The sequence below is a fragment of the Solenopsis invicta genome, chromosome 6, assembly GCF_016802725.1.
Source record: "Solenopsis invicta isolate M01_SB chromosome 6, UNIL_Sinv_3.0, whole genome shotgun sequence".
NCBI classification, from domain to species: Eukaryota; Metazoa; Arthropoda; class Insecta; order Hymenoptera; family Formicidae; genus Solenopsis; species Solenopsis invicta.
The window spans coordinates 23,564,126-23,586,402 of record NC_052669.1 but is presented as its reverse complement, the minus strand read 5'-3'; the positions used below and the strand labels follow the sequence as shown (position 1 = coordinate 23,586,402).

The 22,277-nt window shown below is 38.5% G+C and overlaps 1 protein-coding gene across 3 annotated transcripts in view; it reads right to left on the bottom strand.

Annotated features, from left to right (window-relative positions):
• LOC105193731 (laminin subunit alpha-2) overlaps positions 1–22,277 on the bottom strand; it is a 148,880-nt gene that overhangs the window by 88,481 nt on the left and 38,122 nt on the right. For all 3 annotated transcript variants that reach the window (XM_039451137.1, XM_011158297.3, XM_039451136.1), the window contains 5 exons: positions 11,357–11,599; positions 7,451–7,681; positions 2,043–2,279; positions 1,413–1,574; positions 756–1,052 (listed from right to left, as the gene is read on the bottom strand). In XM_039451137.1, coding sequence (XP_039307071.1) covers positions 756–1,052; positions 1,413–1,574; positions 2,043–2,279; positions 7,451–7,681; positions 11,357–11,599 — 1,170 coding nt within the window. The remainder of the gene's footprint in view (positions 1–755; positions 1,053–1,412; positions 1,575–2,042; positions 2,280–7,450; positions 7,682–11,356; positions 11,600–22,277) is intronic.

Below are 22,277 nucleotides of genomic sequence, written 5' to 3'. Positions count from 1 at the left end.
TGTTTCATTTCAATACTAATTATTTCTTGCAAAGTCGTATTTGACGAAAGAAAAAGAGAAGCTAATTTTTTAAAGGATTATTTAATCGATTATTTACTTTAATTAATATTATTCATAACTGTAATAAAAAATTATTCTGTTAATAATAAATTTAATAGCTTCAATAAGTTATGTCATAAGAAGGTTTATGCATATCCTGTATTATTATAGTGCGGTTCGCGTTTTTTGCTCGTTCCAGTTCGGCGCCATTACCGTCGCCGTAATTGCGGGTCTGCAATTTATTGAGATTGATAAACTATAATTGTCTCTTTATCCAATTTATCACGCGCGACGAGGACGTCGCCCAAGATAAATGCCCTAAACCGAACGACATGCCTGCGGGAGAACGTCAACTGATCGTTCTGAATTTTACACCTGTCAACTCTCGATCTTGACACTTGACAAACGAGGTTTTCCGCTATGAATAAAGATAAATCTTATCTCGCATACGTTACAAAATTATCTAAGATTAACGGCTCCTATTAACAAAATGTCTCAATAAGTGACGGAGTCCTGTACGCTTTTCAACTGAGAAAATTCCACTTCATTCTCCTTAGACACTCAATTTTTGATAAAATGTAATTATTTCAATTTTTAACTTACAGTTAAATTTATTAAGTTAATAAAATTGAACGAAAGAAAAAATGTTGAGAACTAAAAGAGAAATACTTGCCTTATGCTTTAGGAAATTCTTTCTGATATAAAAAATGACTTACCATGCTGTACGATAATCTTGCAGTGGTGCAGCGGTCTGCTAGGCCGAAGCAATAGCAGGACATGCACCCATCGAGATTGTCCTTCATGAGCGCGTAGTACCCGGGTTTGCAACGATCGCAAAAATCCCCGGCAACGTTCGCCTTGCACAAGCAGTCGCCCTCGCAATCGTGGGACGGCAGAATCCCGCGGGAATCGCAGGGGCACGGCATGCAATCGGGGAACTGCCGATAACCGGCAGCGCACTGATCGCACTTGTATCCCGAATATCCCGACTTACACTCGCAGGCACCTGCTACCTGGAGCACAATCAATATTTAGACCGATTAGGATCGATCGCGGCCGGTTTAGGAATCACCGGGATGGATAATCGATGCGCGCGTAAATCATGATCGTGCAGGCGATTACGGCGCGCAACCGAAGTTCCTCCGAGATTTGGCGAAAATAATCGCAGTAAATTTATGTCGAGCGACGGGAAAGCGAATAACTTTTAATGCTCCAAGGAACGTTAATCGAAAATTTTTGTACGCTTTTTTTTCATTTAAAAAAAGATTGAACATATCGAAGTTCACGAAGGAGGAATTTTAATTTTGTATTAACCTACTTTTCAATGTAAAATATAATATATTAAGCATTTCTGCTAATAATCAAGCTCTTACCTTTCCAATTCGCGTGTAGGAATCGTCGGGAGTGCAGTAGCCTGTACTGCCACGTATGTTGCAGTCGCAGGGCAAGCAAGGTTCCAACGCATCAGGTGCAACGCCGTTCGGCCTGTAGTAGCCGACCTCACATTTTTCGCAGTTAATACCAGTCGTATGTTCCTAAGATTTTATAAGTATTATTCCCGCAAATGATATTTTAAAATAATAATTTTATTATCTTATTTTTTTTATCTAATTCTACTTCCGTTCTACTTTTTTATCTGACACTATTACAATGTTACATTGTCAACATTTAACAATAATAAGAGTGTAATAAAGTTTATTAACTGCGCAAGTAAAATATGAGAAACCAAGTTATCTGTAGATAGTTTTCTGTAGATACTTTTCAAGGCGCATATTGTGCAAGCATAAACGTACGAAAAAAAAAAAAAAAAAAATACTTGATTTTAAAAGATCAACAGGATCGCCACTGAATCATCATATATTTCATACTTAATTATTCTCTCTAATTAATTAGAGAGAATGATTTATTTTGAAGTGACAGGGCACGCGTCACTTCAATACGTGTTTAATTGCGATAGAAGGAATGAATCGCGCGTTTGCATTTCTTTTAATTTATCATCTCACCGTGCAATTGACGCACACGCCACCGCCTCGGTATTTCCCACGAATATCCATGGACATTCTCCTCTCGGCCACTTCCTGGTCGTATATGCAGGACGTAGCATGGCCATTGCAGTTGCACTTCTCGCAGTGAAAGCCCTTGCCAGCTGTGCCGGGCTTCCACGGGATCTGATTGTACATGGGGCAGCATTTTTCGCATCTTTCGCCGCACGTGTGGCGCTCGCATTCGCATTCCTGATGCTGAGGGATAACGCGAAATGCGCTTATCAGATGCAGCGAAATATCCGTGTTCTTAAGTTACGCTTATCTATTAAGTCATACAGAGAATATGCGCGATCTATCGCAGATATGTTGCAGATATGCTGCAGCAGGCGTTTGCCAGTTATGTTCCTGTAATATCCCTGTAATTTTGCTCATTCTCGAAGAGATGTTTGTGGAAGTTTGCTTATCGCAAAGTTAGTCGGGATTTATATGTCATTGGGATTTTATGTCTTCTTACTTGTCAAATTCTACAACAATGCTTCCGATTTGATGTTAATTATCATGAAGAAATTAATAAAATTATTACAGGCGATCTAATTCTTATTTTTTTATAATTTAGTTATTTCTATTAATAATTATTCTCTCATCACTTGAAATATTTTATGCAAACCATAAAACTACTTTGCGCTTTGGAGCGCAAAATCAAACGATTGATTTGTTGATTACTCATATGAATCGATGTATTCAGAAACGTTACTAGCCATCTGGATGTTACCGCGTTGCGAAGTCATAAAGACAGGACTTCATAGACGCGATCGCCTATCCGAATGTGCATACGTATAATCGCGGATAACTATATCGCTGAGTATAAAGCGATGTTCATATTGCACTGAACGTTATATATTCAGTTTACGAGTTTCACTTCGTCGTTCAAAGGATTTAGTGACTGTCATAATTCTGCGAAACTAACGTTTGCGACCAACAAATCACCCAATCACGGTAGAAACTGTTACAGACAGCTTAAATATTTGAGTACGTTCGATCGTAAATTTTGAATTCTCAACAAGTAAGAATTGCATTCTTCCATCATAATATTAAAAATTATATATTATACATTGAACACTAAGATTAGAACAAAAACAATTACAAAAGTTTCGTTAATTATTTTTGTGAATTCTCGGATTATAAATAAAGGCAATTAATATCACCAAATAACTCGCTTTCGCTGTCAAAGTTACTTCGATTGAATCTGTAATTATCGTACTCTGAACGTACATTGAATTGGGCCGAAGAAATCGCGCGAAGTATTAGCGCCGAAAATAAATTGCGGCGGGATTAATGAGCCTCGATTTCACCGAAATATCACATCCGATAAACGGGAATGCATGCGGAAGAGTGAAAAGGTTAACGCGACGCGTGTGGCCTTATCATTGGCATGACAAACGAACGGGCCACTCTGGTCAATTGCAATATCCCTCCCGTTAACACGTGCTCCGTATTATTTATTGCCGATGATAATGGCCACCCCGTCTGCGATCGGCAATCAAGCCCCGGTTTCTGCAATTACTCTTCGCCACGGCGGCGTTTAACGAACCTGAATTACATTTCATCGGAAGCCATAATGTTCCAGAGCCGTTATTCTCGAGTCGAGATAGCCCAGCCTCCGAAAAATGAAAACCTCCGATTTAACATGGGGCCTCCGAGTGGTTGACCTTAATTTTTACGACCGATTCTTTGACCAATTCACCGCTTGCAGCAATCTCTCTTTCTCTCATTAAAAAAAAAAAAAGAAAAATATAATCGCAGGATTAATCATTTTTTAATGGAAATAAATATTAAACTCGCTAAAATTAATTACTTCAACGTTGATAAATATTGATAAAAAACATGTTTGTGTACTTGTTTAAGAATCATTAAATTATACATTGCATGAAAATTACGTGAACACAACCGATTAATTTTATTTAGAAATTGCTCCTCTAATTAATATAAAGTCGAATATAATGCGTTTGAAGAAGTAAAAGTCATTAAAGAAAGAAGTTTTATGATGCAATAATACGAATGACTGCACAAGGAGATAATACTTATATTGTCCTAAAATAGAAAAACCATTGTTTTTTATATTAGACGGAAATTTCAATTGAACTAGGAAAATTACGTTATGCAAATTGGCCAAGATAATTTATAACATTTAAATTTTCGGCAAAAAAACACGAGAATTTTCTACACTAAGAAAAGAGATTAATTAAAAAAATAATAATAAATAAGATATTTATTTCCTGACAAAATTTAGTTCGTAAAACTTTTAAATAAAGTTAAATAAGTTGTCATAATCCAATTTTCAATCTTTTGCAAAGTTTAAAAAAAAATTGTAAAAAGTTTAATTAACATTAATTGACTGAAATTCATTCAAGTGATACGATAAGATAATGAAAATAGACGCCAATTGCGAAAGTGACCGTAACATTGCATACGGAATTGATAGTGGCACAATACTCCACAGTGTTCTCGTCCGTAGTGACAAACAGGCAAGAAATCAACGTCCCCTGTACTCTCAATCATCGCGCGCGTTTCCTTTTTTGCTCTCTCGCTGTATCTGCCATTGCACTTTCCTCAATCATACCCACTTCGATTCATAACAGACGCACGCTGAATCAAGAGACGTAATAGTATATCTCGCGCCAAGTATAACATGAGACCACCCTGCGGATCTGTACGCAAGCCAGCCAGTTGTGAGATTATCGGATCTCAGAAACGGACGCGCAAAGTTTTTGTCACGTTACATTTATAAGATTGCTTTATACCGTTTAAAATATACAGCAAAATCCGCGACAGAATAATATATGCAATTATGTGTATCGCGCAATACTAAAATTATTTTTTTAAATTTGACGCTTGCATATGATAAGATACAAATGTACGATAATTATATAAACTTTAACTGTTAACTACAAGTTGATGGAAAGAATTAATTCGTTAATTGATCAAATTCACTTAAATTGTACAAACTTCAAGAAAACAAAGATATGCATTTAAGAAGTGTACGTACATACTCATATTACTGAACTTGTATCGAATAAATGAATGTCGTGAAAATTACGCGAGCAAAATATAACATAAAGGTCAATGCTCAGCTCGGCGACACAGTGATTCCGATGCAGCGAGACGTGGCGTTGCATCATGAATGACACAATACAATACTCTATCGTACTACGCGTCCACGATTTTGCGAAATGTTTGTCCAATTCTCAGAATGTTGAGTGCATTGGCAACGATACAAAAGCGAGTCGTCATTCGTCACGATTAATGTAACATTTTTTGTCACATGCACAAAGATCCTAATAAATAAAATTTCTCAAAAATAAAAAAATTTTGTGTAAAAACTTTTTACTATCCCTTTATTATTTATTATTGTTTCAATCAAAATATGAATAATGTTCTATAATTATTAAGAAAATTTCTTTGAATTTAATATTGTTGCCAAAAAAAGATATTTATATACAATAAGTAAATTTATTAATAAAATTTCTTTGTATTTTTAAGTAAAAATATCATTTAATCATTTGACTCACATAATATAAATAATGTATTTGGATACGCGAGAATAATGAAAAGCAAGAGAGAGTAGATACCATTTTATGCGTTATGTAAAGAATTTTTAAAATTTTGAGCTTTGTTTACACAGAATAAGGTAATCACAAAAAGGAATTTCGCAATTTCAAGCGTTGACAACGTTGATAATTGTTGGGAGACAGAGTAAACTATCATTGTCTGTTAAAGTCGGCTGCATAGAGCACACGACTCAGCGAATGCCAGTTCCCGGATTGTAGCGACATAACGAGATTCGTGTTTCTGCAAGAGAGAAAGGAAAAGAAAGAGAGAGAGAGAAAGAGCAAGAGAAAGAGAGATTCCAGCTTCGCGAAGAAATATGCCACGGACGAGAATAATTAATCACTCGCGTTGACTATTGTCTTCCCGCTCGTGTATAGTGCTCGGGTATAACCGCCTAAGAAACTGCAGTACCTTATCCGCAATTAAACGTGAATCATACCATGAGATATAACACGACGTTTGCATTTTCATTCCGTCTCATGGCTACCGTAAATTTTCTCCATGCTACTCGTTCGCTATTGACCCGCATTCCCCTTCATATTAAATGTAGTCTATTCTCACTTTACGTTTGCATCATGTGGAAATAGTGTTTATAATTCCAGTCCTCTAAATTATTTGATTTTAAATATCGTTAGATAAATATCAGAAAATTTTTAATCATTATTATAAATACACGTGTATTTAAATTAATTTTTAGAATTGATTAATACTGTCCAAGTTACTTGGATTCTACCGATCAAATGGAATTCTGAAAATCTGTATTATTATAAATAAAACTGTCCTACAATAGTACATAGCGATTAAATGTAAATATTAGTTTTAATGATACAAAATGTTGCAAGAGTGAAGACCAATTGCTCCGGAAATTGGACACTCAAGAAAATAAGAAAAAAAAAACGTGATATGAACATAGATCTAGAAATGCATTGTTTTCGAGTTATCACCATTGTTGAAATTTTGAATTATTTTACTTTCAAATTTTTTATCAAATCTTTTTGTCAAATTTGAAAGAAGATAGTTTTTATAACTATTATTTTCCAAGCGATTGTCCTCTGCGTTTGAAACATTCTTTATAACCCATAAATAATCTGTAACTAATATCCATACAATAATCAAGTGATGAGCGGGAAAAATCTAGGTCATCCTTTGTTACGTAAACGGAGAATTCTCACGGTTCTACTCATGATTCATCGTTCTATCTTCAATTCCAAGACGTCTGCAGCTCCGAACACGTATCTTAGAGAAACCGCAACATTGATAGTGTTGAAAAAAAAAAAAAAAACTAATGGCGCCTCCGAAAGCACCCGCTTCGCGCGATCGCGGCGAAACTTCAATTCCTGGCGGTTTCTGCGGGCTTTGTAGCGAGCAGCGATTCAAGAAGGAGGGACTCCGCCATTAGCGGCGTCGGCGGACAAAGACCTGACAAGTTTATGGCACTTTCGATGGATTTATTTCTCAAGCAGCTGAATCTGAATGTCCGCTTTCGAGAGCGCGACCAATTTCGGCGTCGCGAAAATCGCAATTATCATAAACTTTCCATTTTTCATTCAAATTTGACATTTCGCTACAACTCGAATACTACGCGAAAGAATTATCCGTAGTGTTTTAATGAAGGCGATGGCGTTAAAAAATGTTTGAAAATTCTACGTAGCTATCAAATTATTGTTTCGACATAAATTAATTTAATGAAATATATTCGAATACCTATTTTCAAAACGATAAAAATAAATCTAAAATTATATATGCATTATCATGGATGATACGTTTATTACTTAGTAGCTACGTTCGTTGTGACAAAACAGTTTGCTGACACTTACCCCGTGATGAACGCTATACCGACATCGAGCCGCATGTCCGGAGCACAAGCAACGTCCTCCGATATTGATTTCCTTTATCGAATAAAAGGCACGTCTCTTGTCGGCAAAAGCCTCGCCGTTACGTCGAAGACCCTGAAGACGGAGTCGCACGAATCTAGCCTGGGTGAATTCCTGCAGAGACGCGCTGTGATTCAGAGCCCCGGGTCGACCGTTCACCAAGTGCGTGTGGATCTTTCGAGTAAACAATTAAAATTCCTGTTAGCCCCAATAATCTTTCGTCGGGAAATTTATAGTTCAATATATTATTGTCAAATATGCACGATACTTGATTGTAATAATAAAAAAAAAATATTCAAAAGTTCGAAAGAATAATTTTATGTACAATTAACACTCGCAAAAAATGTGGCCAGAGATATACAAAAAAAAACTTCGCACTGCAAATAGTTTGAAAAATAAAAGAGGAATAATATTTAAATGACTAATTGATTGCTGGTTGATTTTAAGAGTAAAAAATAAAAGAAGATGCAAATAAAATCAAATGTAGGCTGATGCAATGTCTGTACGTCTGTGCTTGCTGAACGATCAGCGACGGTCAATTAGCGTCGGCGGGCGAAGCTAAATTCCAGAGACATGGGCAAAGAAGTAAATCATCCGCGAATGGCGCCGCGTGCTAAGAATGGAACGGCGGGTTCCGTAAATGGAGGGCACGCGGTACCTAATAAGGGACAATCGCTCGTATTTAGGATACCTCACGATCTTTCCGATTGTCGAACTTTGTCTTTAATTATTTTTATTTGTGCTTCCAATACGTACCGATTGTTTTATGCTTTCTCTCTCTCTCTCTCTTTCATCTTTCGTTTTTCATCTTCCTATTTTTTACGAGATTTTGCTTCTCGAGAAGCTGCAATACTGCGCACGTGTGATTCGCAGTTTCCAAAGTAATATTTAATTATTTATTGGAAAAAAATCGAAGGGGTTAAACGAGGAGCAGGTAGCTGGCTGATTATTCACCTCGCTCCGAATTCTCGGTAGCTCGTCTGATAATTAAAGCTCGTGCCTTGGGAGCACGAGAGCACGCGCGATCGGTTTCGTGCGAGCGGAATCGCGATGAGGGAAGAAACGAAAGAGAGAAACGTGGAGGGAGGGAAGGGGGGGGGGATCGATGATACAAAAACGGCGATCCCTACATTCCCGCCATGTATGGCGCTACCTGGCCGTATAAGGGAGTATCGCGTACGCACCTTCTATAGGGAGGAAGCTTGGCAGTTTTACGCTTTTACACGCGAGCCGAGCACACGGGGAGAAGGTGAGTTTATGCGACCGGAGGAGGATGGAAGTCCGCCTCCCGACATGTGGCAAACTCGTTGCACCCGCTGTCGTTTCGCAAGAAGGGATGTCTCTGAGAAAGAGGCGATTCCCATACCCGAGAACCGATCCTCGTCACGAAATGACCACCTTTAGTCTCTGGTCGCAAAAGTATCATTTCGCGAGTAGTTGGGATAACGAGAAGATAATATCAGAAAGTGTCTCATAAAGTAAGAATATTAAACGCTATTTACTGAATAATTTTAGCAGTATTGGCAGTAAAGTTAAATTTATATATTCGAGGATATTAAGAATGAAGAGTTTCATTTCTTTTTTTAATATAATAAGAAAGCTGTTTTTTCCAAGAAAAAACTCAGAATGTATGTAAATAAATATAAAAAGAGGATAAGACAAAAAATATGAGCTATCAAATATTTGTAATTATAAAATTTTTAATTACGGGCACATTGGAAAGCAAATAATCTGTCATAATGCATCAGTTATTTACGAACAACAATGATCCATGTATTTAGCAATTCATCAAGTGTCTAATAGAGTTAAGTAGAAGATAGCATTAACACATGATTATAAGTAATTGAGTCTCTCACAGATATAATTATATGAGCCGTTTTCTATATACTCTTACGATAAGGAATTAGAAACAAAGCTCGGTGAATAAAGCAAATCGATGCGGAAGAAGGTGAGGGGGAAGTGACTTATAAATTTCTACCATAAAGAAACAAATTGCCCGCGGCGAACTCGCTCCCAACGATAACGAGGTGAATGGTAAATCGTCACAAAACAGCGCCGATCGCGCATCTCGTGCAATAATGGCTCGTAATATGTTGGCTATAATAGCAGAAACGCACACTTTCGTTTCGCTCTTGATGCATCGCTTCTGATATCGTTGCATGTCGCGATTTACTGTAACGGTTTAGCGAAAGAAATTAATTGAGAACTAACGGTATACTGTACACGCGAGTCGCGGTAATTACACAGGATGTCTTTGAACTTTCATTTGTACGTCATTATCTTTAGATTCTTCAATTGAAAATTGAGCATGAACGCGTCAATAGGTTTTAAAATATATGCGATCGAGAATAAAGATTAAGGAATTAAATTTGAAATGCACAAAGATATAACAAAAGCGTCAATAAATTTCGTGCGACAATAAGTGATAAAAAAATGTCGAAGGAAAAAAAGAAACATTTTGAAATAATACGATATTATTTTAAATTTACAATTTGTAAAAAAGAGATGTAATAAAGATTTAAAAACACCCATTATATAGTTTTATATTAAGGAAATAGCGCCCGGTTCGCCGCTTATTAATGACCTTAAGTCGCCTCGGTACTATTACTTTGTAAAAAAAAAAAAAAGATAAGAACGATGGGGAGAAGAGCGGGAGGGACGGAAAAACGGGATCTACCGGAAGCAAGCGGACCGGCAACCCCATTGCCTGTAAAATCAGCGCCCGCTAATCATCCAATCGCGTAATTGCACACGCGCAACCGCATAAGACCGACGATAATTAACGATGCTGAATGCGGCCGTGAGGATTTTCGCAAGGATTATTGATAATGACACGGTTAGCCGCGCTCGTAGCGGAACGAACGCCGCGAAAAATGCGTCAGCGAGCATAAACGCTGCTCGTTGCATCACAAGTGTTATTAGCACAACGCCTTTTTGCATCGGCTTAGCTCTTCCTAAAAAAAAAAAAGAAAAAAAAAGAGAAAAGAATTTTGGGAAAGTTAACAAGATTCAATCGTGTGAAACAAGCAATGCAAAATGTTCTCTCAATTTCTATAAGAAAATGTTATACTAAATAAAAAACAAAGATAGAGTGAGTAAACTTTCTACTTTCATTGAGAGAACAAAATTGTTTTATCGCTAATAAAATAAGGCGCCGCTGGAGAAATAAGCGTTAGTAATATCTGACATTTAAATACTGAATCATTGTAACGAAGGTGAGGACGGTTTATTTTCGACGACGATCAGGTATTATGGCGCACGGAGGTGCGCCCGCCGATTGGCAGCCTGACATTTGTATGCAACAGGTTATTAGAGATAGGTCGTAATGCTACTTTATGACCGACAGTTAAAGGGTTCGTGCGAAAAATGTACTTCGTCGTGTTTTTAGTACGGGTTAATTATCCGCGTTTTCAACACTCAAAACGCTCAACGTACGATAAATACGTAGTGTTATTTGTACGTGCAGTAACATATTTGGACCTTAATGGATGCAAGCTTTTCTTTTTATACATCGATTGAGTAATTTCTTTCTCTTTCCTAATTTTGCAATGTTAAACGCTATTTTGCGAAATATTTGAAAAGTAACAAGTTAGCAAATACAGAAAAAATATTAGAATAATTTAATTATACATCTATTATTGATATGTATTTTTATTAGAATGCAGCAAAATGCGTAAAGCTATCAAGACACTCACTGAAATAAAATAAGATTGATACTGTGTGAGACAATAATATTTTTCTGGAAGGCGCGACCATAAAAGAAGATAAAATCATGCGTAAAGAGAAGAAGCTGATATCGGCGGACCACATTTTTTTTCGAGTTTTGTGAAACGAGAAACGTGTCCTCACCTCGCCGTTCTCCATGGGGGTTTGTCTGGAGTACTGGCTGGTGCATATGACCTCGTCGTCGGCGATGTAAACGGGTTTGCCCGCGACAGGCGGTGCCGAATATCTCGTCCAGCATTCTCCATCGCTCGGCGCGTAATACTGCCACGGCTGGAAGCTCTCGCCGTCCAGAGATCTCTCTAGGATCCAGGCCGCGGGTCTCGGCGAGTTCGCGGCCTTTACTATCACGTACTCCACTTGATACACCTAAAAAAAAATATAACAATGCAAAGGGGTCAGTGAGATCAATTATTATTAAGATTTTTATCGAACGATTAGGAAATTGTGCTAGCCAATAAAACCGATTACGGTTGAACATCTTACGACGCGTTATAAGCTTCGGCATTGCGCAATGACATCGTAACCTAAGCGTAATTGATAATTTGTAATTCAAATTAGAATTTTAAAGTTCTAGAAAGGGAGAGTTAAAGTCCTCTACACTCGCGACTCCTCGAGTCACGTCTTCGTTGCGGTGTGCCAAGATAAAAATCGCGAGCTCAATGCCAGAGGCCGGATTTGCAGGTCTCCCGCGGCTCGTCGGAAACCCTGCCGAGACCAGAATCTCGCGACGGATAATTAATTCCGAGCAGTCGCAGATCGCGTAGAACTAGTTGGTGCCCCATCGGCGCGACGAATAGAAGAGCACAATATCGCTATAATGCGCCACTCTCTCTCTCTATCTTTTCCTCTCGATCGATCGTTCTAAGAAAAATATTATTCGGAGGCGGATGTTGAAACCTCTCTGTCTGCACGTAGAATGAAAGCACGAATCGCGATTTTATATGTAGTCCGAGTAGACAAGCGATGAAAATCAGTCGCTACTTGCTATTAACTTACTACCTTCTTTTGCTTGCCTCGCTATTATCTTATTGTTCGCATGTTAAAACTGAGCGTATGAATCGATAGTTAGGTACTACGCGCGTACACCACGTACAGATACTCCCCACGCTGCCTTTCGACCACGTCTCAGTGCCTGCCGGACGTAAATGGGCGCAAATATGAATTTTATAATAAATACAATCTAGCGTGGCAAATCGTAAATGCAGCCCGCACGTAGGCGAGTATTACATTACAGGATGCTTCGTTGAATACTAGGCACGTGAAGGATAGTGTGCATGCATCGTACATTATCTTTACATAACGCACGATGTTACGTGATATTTTCAATGTGCGCTTCTTTAGATAAATACTTGAGTGTAATTTTACGCCAACATATATTCTAATTAATATAGCGATAATAAAAGAGAGAAACGGGAGAGAGATCTTCGGTGGAATTATATTAGATAAGATTCATATCTTTTCCTTCTCATTTTTTTTTTTTCGTTGGATAATTCTCTCTTCTTCATTTATGAAGACGTCAGACACTCCAAGAGTTTCGCGGGTTTCGTGCATGCGTGTGCAGTCGCATGCATCTCCACGACTGCGGTCGTGATTTAACAAGACGGGAGTCCTTCATCCTGCCGTCGGGTCGCGCGTCTTTGTCGTTGTCCTCGTTGTGTCGTCGTTACGCCGGCATTGTGAGGCCGGACCGACGCCCACTTTCGGACCATAAAGACAGATCGCATGTCCGCGATACCGGCTTCGTTTCCTTCTAAGGACTTCGTCCGGAACGGCTGATTCGGACCCATGGAGAAGCCGGCTTCAATTATCCGGCCCTTTTACTTCGAGGACGCGCATACGCGCGGCTTCTCGTGCGCGGGGATCCCTCCCCGATCGCCTTTGGGCATTAGAGGAGAATCGTTACATCGGCGGATCGAGAGGTAATCTTTAATTTGCGCGACCAGTGCCTTGCTATGAATTATACGACGTATTGACGTGACGAGCGGCATTAACAAGGATGTACCCGTCTCGTTTAGCGCGTGGAATGTGCAAACGTATGTATGGCAGCATCGAGGCTGCAGGGGAATACGTTTGCGCATCAACATTGTTATGACAGGAGCAAGGGAAAAGGGAAAGCGTTACGAGGCAGACTCTTCCCGAGGCTGCTCGCCTTATACCAGCTAAATATTTGCGTTGGCCGCACATGCTCCTCCGGTTTCCAGTCGCCATCGGCATCGCGTGCCTCATATGGGGTAGGTCATAAGCAAACCACGAATGCATTACTGGCTCAAGGTTGCCCCCTTCCGGCCCTCGAGGGTGTTGAATATTCCACGCGGACGGTGTATACCAGAACTGCGGAGTTTATCGCGCCAGCACACGACAGAATTATCGAGGGATAAGGCATGTTTAAACGGACGACCGCGTACGTGCCCGACTTGTACGAAACAAACGTCGTCAAGCTACTACTAAAGGAGAATAAATGGAAACTAGAAGTCTGGAAACACGTGTGGAATCGCTACGTACGTTCACATTCTCGCTTTAATGCTTTTGCATTTTGCAAAGATGAGAATCAGTACAAAAATTATTTTGATTTGGTGAAGTTTGATATCTTTCGAGAATTCATATGTATGATAAAAATATAATTTTTTTTATATCTTCTATTTTGAAGCTGGAAGATTGAACTAGATAATTAAGATTGTTTTTAGAATTTGTTTTGGAAAATTTATGTTCCACAATAATGTACATTGTTATGAAAGATGTGATTCATTTTTTAAATTACTGTTTTCTGTGCTCATTTCCGAAGAGACGTTATCACATGTTGTAATGTAGCTCCTATTCGCGTCGGATCTATAGATCGTATCAGGGTGTTCTAGGGTGGACTACTTGTTCGAGGGGTACTCCGTTTACATTCGGTGGACTTGACACGTGTAAATACTAGACTTGCACGAAGGCACGTCAAGGGTCGTACTTGACGCACCTTGCCTCGACCTTTCGATACATCAGTGGCGTAGACATCGCGGTCATGCTGTAATAATTACCAAGATTTGTGCAGTCACAATTAAAAAATAATTTTGTGTCAATGTGCAAAATAGCAAAGTCTTTGCATGATCTAATAATGATTGTATCAATTGAATATTCTGTACCATTTCACGTGATGTTTTAACCGTCTATCTCGCACTTGATAAGTCTAATTGAGCAAACTGTCGACTTCAAATTAATTGATGCGAAAGGTGATGAGAGTGATTTTTAAGATGACATTCCTGTCATCCCGATTTGATCAATATTAGATTGAATTGCAGTATCTTCTACTTCTTTCCCATAGAACTACGGTGGATGCTGCCAACGCCCTTTTAAGAGCAGCAACGTCACTTATTCCGCGAAAATGAAAAGTGGTCGGTACAAGAACCGCGCTCGATCTCGCGCTCGGTATCCGAGAAACATGGATTGTGTTTTGCTTCCGTGGTCTCCGTGGGGAATTCTTCAAGTACCAGCCACGTGACACGGCGCGAGAGAAATGCAACGGACGGCTCCCACGATCATGGTCGACGGCTTCTTTCGACGTTAGACCGACCTATCCACGGCCTTGTAAGGATGCACCTGGTATTAGCATCAAATGACAGAAATGGCTTTATAGCTAACGTGTAGATAAAGAAAGTTGATTATACTGTCTAAAATACGTATGTCCTTGCTTTGGAGGATCCAAAATAAATCAAGATAAATTGAGATTGATTAAAGAAAAAACCAAGTATTAATATTATCTCGCGGCTAGCTACTTATATTTCTCCCTGAAAAACGTGCAATAATTTTTTTCCTTTTTAATTAAAATTAATATTAATATTATAAAAAAATATATGTCAATCATTGTAAAAATCAAGTTTCTTAATTTAGACTATTAATTGCAAGATTCCCATTTCTATAAGATCGTCGCGTCAGATCAAATGCTTTCACGTAATCATACGGTCAATCACTCCCAACTGCTTTCCAAAGAAAGGCTTTACCAGAATTACCAACCAGTTAACCCGGACGAAGAGGGGCAGATATCATCAGGCGCGAAGCTGCGAACGACTGACTCGCTGAGGTGTGGAAGCGGCAGAAGAAACTAGGGAGCCAGTATCGTAAACAGATCTCCCGCGACTCGTAGCTGTTATCCGCGACAGGATCTCGAGGAAGAAGCGACACCTCCGCCAGTAATGCTCACTCTCATTCGCGCGCGTTTACAGCCGCGTTTTACAGTTTCACGCTCGCCTGTAACAATGAGCGACGCATGCTGACCGCCCGTTTACACGATCCGCGATAATAAACGAGCTGTGCAATCTCGGAAGAACGACCCGAGATATCGCGTTCGATTGCGTTAATAGCGGCGTGCGAGTGATAAGAAAAGAAATGTGAGAGAAATTCCGTGATAATCGACAATTTATCGGTGGCTTAATCTAAATGGCTATCGACGCCCTGCTATTTCGCGAAGATAGTAAATTAAGCAATATATACAATTTTTCAGTTTGAAGGTAAAAGTGATAAAAGCACAGATCTAAATTTTTAATTAATCTCTTGAGATCAATCGTTGAAATTAACTTTGAGGTGTCATTTTTCTTATATTAATATTATTTCTTTGTAGGTGAAAATTTACCCACAAAATTAAAACTTTTTACATTTATTTTTACCTTTACAAAACAACAATATATTAATATAAACAGAATCTTATTAAATGTTATTTTAAGCTCTCAAAATGTTAATAATAAAAACTGTATTAAACTTGAATTAGCGCAGTTGGGTGAAAATTTAGTAGCACTTCGGAATTATATATAAGTAATGAGCTAAACTTAGCTGCAAACTATTCTATATACAAAAAAGGATCAAAGTATTGTGTATTAAGAAGTGTAAAATATGACGTACTATGTATTAAGAGAAGAAAACTTGTGGGTGATTAAGCACGTTGTAAATTTAGCGACGAACAAAGAGTTGCCACAGCACCTTGGCTCACAAAAGTGAACGAGAGTCGTCGGTCGTCGTTGCGAAGATTCTCACGAAGTAAGGCGCTCTGACACCCCTTTATGGGCGCGACCAACGCGAGACCCCCTTCTCGACCAAGGCTAAGGGGCATCACTAATAAATTGGCATTGCACGCTATCTCGCCAAGTCCGTAAATGGGGTACATCGAGAGGAGTGCATCGGCAAGAAAATTTACCGGACGGCCGGTTTCCGAAGCCGTTAAGGCTCGAAGCATCTGTACCTCGCTTTCTTCGGCGAGCAGCAAGAAGAAATGTCTGTTGTTATTAGAAATTCCGAGTTCCCTCGCTGTCTCTTCTTGCGGAAGCGCGAGTAATAATGATTTACACACGCGACGTCATCCGTACCTCGTCTATTCGAAAAGTTTCAATGAAATAATGAGAAAACGAAAGTACTCGTTGAGCTTAGCAATGCAATGAACGACACATTGACAGAACGTGTGTTTAAACACATAAAAATACTCAAAATGTTCCAGACTTAATGAAAAATATTTTGGCGAAAGAGAAAAATTTATAAAAGAGCAAATTATTGCTTCTCTTAAAAAAAAAAACAATGTATTACAAGTATAAATATAAGTTTATTTAATTTTTTTATCTATATACAATAAAATGTCAGATGTGAATACCCTTTCATGTAAAATACCAAATTTTGAAAATAAATTGTTACACGATAAATTATAAAAAATCTATTTTTTGCCAAAATAGAAAATAACGAGAAACTACGAAATTAGTAAATTATTAGACTTTTTGTCATCAAGTTAAGGTTTCTCTTCATTATAAACCTACACAAACGGAACAATCCATGACATTTGAGGGGTGAAGAAGCAGGGTAAAACACGGAACAAAAGCGACTCTCTTGAAAGACTGGCGCCTTTGACTCCCACGTGAATAGACTTCAAAATGCGTATACCGCGAGTTGTTGCGATCAATCGGGATGACGTGAACACAGTTTTAATTAGACATTCGTGGATGGCATTCTGATTTTCGTGTAATTAATCTGGTAATCCGAGAATTGACCAATTATCTAAGAAAAGTACGCATCAACAAGTAAAATTTGTACAAATAAAAAAATTAATTAGATAATTGAAAACGCGAAGAAAATGCCCATTATTAATTTTGATAGAAACCATGTTATTAATTACTCTCTCATTACATACATTCAGAAAGGTATTTCTGTATGTTCATTAGAAGTTAATAAATCAAGTTGTACAGATAAAACACAAAGTATATTCTACCATGTGTCTATTGTTTTTTTCCTTAACAGCTGTTCGTAATTATCAATAGATAGTTTTATTATATGCACTTTATAAACATGCGTGACGAACTATTTAAAGCCATGAAATAACGCATGGCGCACTGATAGCAACGGTAAAAGATCATAGGAAATTGTTGCACGTGATATGTAATTAGCCGACTAGCGCCCGATATTATTCATTCAAGCCATGCTTAGAATAATTTGATAAACGAATCAATTAAGTGTCGCTACGAATAAGCCGGCGTAACATGTTATCATCGATTGCACGGGAGAACATTGCATGAAAAATTCGCCCGAGATATGTTATTAAATCAAACCGTTTATTGCTACCTTTCTTAGAAGTAGCGCACGTTCGTAAAAAAATACTCGGGGAGTGTCTGACACGTAAAAATTTTTTTCACCATTTAAATACCCGCTCGGAATCAAACACGTTTTTCTCGCGAATCAGGTCGCTAACATAATACACGGTGACGGGAAATTGTGCGAGTATAAAATAAACTTTTCATGAAATCTTAATTAGACGTTCGATTGACTTGACGAACTGCCGGCGCGAGTGGAGCCGACTAATGTATTCTAGCTTCGGGATATTTTCACACTGTACAGCTTTATTACGCGTTTTATCTACGACATAATCTTACGCGATAGCTAATGAAGCATTTGAGAAGTATAATAGCCTATTCAGCTTCTTTTTAAAAGATAACATTTTTGTATGGCGTAAAACACGATTTTAAAAAGGCTAAAAATACACAACCACATCATAATATAAATTGAAAGTAATAAAAATAAAGTTGAAGAATGTTATTTAGTTTAAACACGGCGTGAATCGACAGTTAATATAATGATCTTTAGCTTGAATTTTCTTGCATACTAATGTTGCATAATAATGTACAATTTTATTTTTTACACACTAATGTTGTATAGTAATAATCCGTAGAATCGCGTACAATTTATTTTTACCAACTACGCGCGGAAATATCTTGAAGTTTGAGATCAAACAAGCGTGTTTCCGCTCTCTCGATTCATAAGTATGGAGTATAAAATATAGTCACGTTTATGTTCCTCTTCTCTTTCTCCCTCTCTCTTTCTCTATATACAGCAGCTTACTTATGACGGACGTATTTTGATGACATGTCATGTCGCTAGCTACCATGTCTCGGTCCAATGCATCGGACCGTGTGCATGAAACGAGCAGATTTATCGGAGAAGTCTCCCGTTACTACCACTAAAAAGTGGACGTATTAATTGCGGATGGATTTAAAGTAACGCGAGACGACTTAATCCGATTATAAGACTCGTGACGGTGAAACGAAAGATTCGTCGCCAATCTGAAATTCCTCCGCTAGATATAAAATTATCAATCTAAACGCATCATACGGAATTCTGCATTTTTTTTTTCGACAATCGCATAATTCGCATATTAAACTGACTTTCCAGCCGAGCTGATCATACAAATGTCTTATCTGATATAAATAACATATTATATGATTTGAGCAATTTGGTACATATTAAAGTTACAAAAATAATTTATAGAAATAAATTACAAAAAATAAAAAAACAACTTTTATAGTTTTTCTTGTTTTTTTATCGGTAAAATATTATTTTTGTTTTTTTATCTCTCCAAAAAAATGTAATTATTATTTATCATTTTTATTTTATAAAAGATTTAAAAATTATTTCTTTCACTTTTTGGCATTTTTATTTCATTTGTCTATTTTTGCTACACTGTTAAAAATCGGCAGCAAAATTTAATGTAATGTAACGGAAGAAAATTTCAAGCAGTTACATTAAAAAACATTTAACGTGCAGTTAATGTAAATTTAATTTTGTCAACAACGCAATAAAAGTGCACTAATTTCATGAGCAAGATTTTCACTTATTGGTACATTAAATTTAATGTGTAACTTAAAAATATAATAAACTTTATGACATTTTTAACAATCAAAGTATCTTAAATTAAAATTGACATGATAAAGGAATATACAATTTTCGCGGACGGCTGTGCCTGGAAATTGAATTTTTACGTCGAGCAGTGAACGAAATCAAATTATGCGAACGTCACCGAGGGAAACGATCATTTAACGAAGAGCGAAATTCGATTGCGCGTGTGTTAGAGAACTCAGAGAGGGAAGAGCTTGGCAAAATTGGATTTAGACACGTAAGTTGGTGCAGCGACCTCGCGAGACATTACGCCGGAGCAATTTATATCGTTACCGAAGTAGCAATTTGACGGGGAAGTATATATCCGTATTACTTCATCGTACATTGCCTTGTGGCTGACAATCGCAGACAAATGTAGCTTCACTCGTCATTAAAAAAAGATATCTTACACTGTCAGAGTATGATTGGCAAAAAAGTAATTTAAAAAATGTCTGCATACAACGTATATAAAATAGAATTGTTATTTGAGCAAATTATTTTTGCATATACAAAAATATTTAGAAAATTAACTTCAGATAAAAATTCATATAAAATTTTTTACGCGATACTGTACTATCCTACTAATTTTAATCAAATATTTCTTTCAGTCTATAAAATTTGATTGTATCAAACTACATAAGTATTTACTTCTTGAATTTTTCAAGATGAAAATTATAGCTTGTTTTCAGATCTGGCCAAGCGAGCGAGATCAACGCGACGAGTGGACACCGCGCGGTCTACCACGAAGGATTCCATGTTCTGGTCTCTTGCCAATCTGATTTCGGTTTGGTCCAATGCTCCGCGACATTTGCCAAAAGACATTCGTGCACGTGCGACGAACACGCGTGCGAGGACCGCTTTCGTCGCGCGTTAACGAGAAAAGCCGAGTGTGCTGGTGAAATTAGTCTGAAAGTGAGACCGTGAGCGGTCTAGTGTGAAAACATAATTCTTTCTCCACCAATATCTCATTTTAGTGACGCAATGCTTTTTTTTAGATATAATTAACACAAAATAAATATCGTAATATCTATACGTAGGCAAATCCGTTCGTCATGAGAATTAACGATGGTGCGGATACAAAGGAAGCGATCGGAAACGAGACTCGTCAATTGAATTGCAAAGTGGGCCATCGTTAAAGGGAAAAGCGTGATTGTGAGAGTGTCGTTTAGAGAACGCGGTTTTAACCTATACTAATGCGCATAGTGTGGACGTAACATCTTCCGAGGCTCGTTACGAGGCAGAATCGCCTTCATTACTCGAGAAAGTTTGGGGAAACGTATTATCGGGGTCCTGGGTGGTCCCAAGGCCGTCAATTTTACGACTCGATTTGGTTTCTCAAAGGGAATTGCCCGGGCCCCTTTAAGAAAAGAGGTCAGCCATGACGAGAGAGAAAGAAACCTCCCTCGTAACAGGTTACATAAATTCTTTGTCGCCGAATATTTCGTGGCGAGAATGCCTTGGTTATCAGCAGAAATCGTTAAAAATCACGCCCCAGAGATGTTCGGAGTTGTTTCTCCAAATGATCTCCAGGTAATAGGTTCAGAATTTTCTCATTAGGTTTCAGAAAGAATTTGAATGGTGATTATTTTTTTATTTCACAAGAACCGTCCTACATTCTCCGTTTGAAAACAGATGGCAATGAATTTATTATCGTTAGAAGAAATAAGATAAAATGATTGAAGTGAAATGATTGAAAATTTGACAAATATTATGAGACACTTAAAAAAAAAAAAAAAAAAAAATATTCAGTAGGAGATATTTGCCTTGAGCAAATTTGCCATTTAACAAACGAGGAAGGAAGCTCGCACGCAACAGCAGCGATAATTGATCGGGGTCGATGAATCACGCCGAAGCCGCAATCCCTCCGCTCCACAAACACCGACGGTTAATCGGACCGCGTAATTCGATTTCGTGAGCAGTCGGATCAACAGTACGGTACAAGGCGAAAGCCCACCGAGTTTCAAGTTGCGGCCCTCGCGCGCTCCTCCTTGGTCGGGGCCACCACCTCTCTTTTTTTCCCCCTACCGTGCTCTTCCCTCGGAACCGAGCCACGAATACTTGTACGTACGTCCGCCTCGATGCCGAAGAAGAGCCGAAAGTATGCAGGCATCGTGTACAATCTGTGCACGGGTAAATACCTGCTCCGGTATACCTGCGGCGTGACATAAACCAAGCCTCCACAAACGGTCCAGTGCCTACCGCACTTATTCTTTTCCGGCTGTGTTCTCTCTCGAAAGAGAGAGAGAGAGAGGAGCGCGAGCCTTCCTCCTCGCCGAGGGAAGCGAGGAGAAGGGAGAGAAACAAACGAAAAATCCACACGCTTCCGATCATTAACCCTTCACACACGGGCTCTCACGTGCACCGCGATGATTCAAGCGCATCCGTCTATATCCGTTTTTCCCTCTCGCTCCCTCGCGGAGTCTGTGCGACTTAAAAATAACCCGAAAGCGCGCATCTCGTGCGGCACAAGCTTAATTGCCGTAAAGTTGTCAGAGTCGTAACGACGTGACGGGAAGTGATTACTTTAAATAAGTCGGGGTGGCCCGAAAAATTCATCATCTAAATGCAGAATCGTTCTTGATGGATTTTAATCGTCGTGACGATAATTGTTTCCAATCACGAACACTTCCGATATGCTCAATCGATCGCCGGCGTAGTATATTCCACGATTTGCAATTAAGAAAACGTGTCGCACACAACGAACGCGAGGTGAATGAGAACAATCCGTGAATGCAAATGATCCTCATATTTCGTTCGGACGTGAGATCTCGCCGCTTCAATATAATTTCGAGTAATTAAATTTCACCACGTAATTGACACGCTTTCAATACGAGGTGCAGAAGCAAGAAATTCATTCGATTTATCACCGCGGCGCGGTATTCTCGCT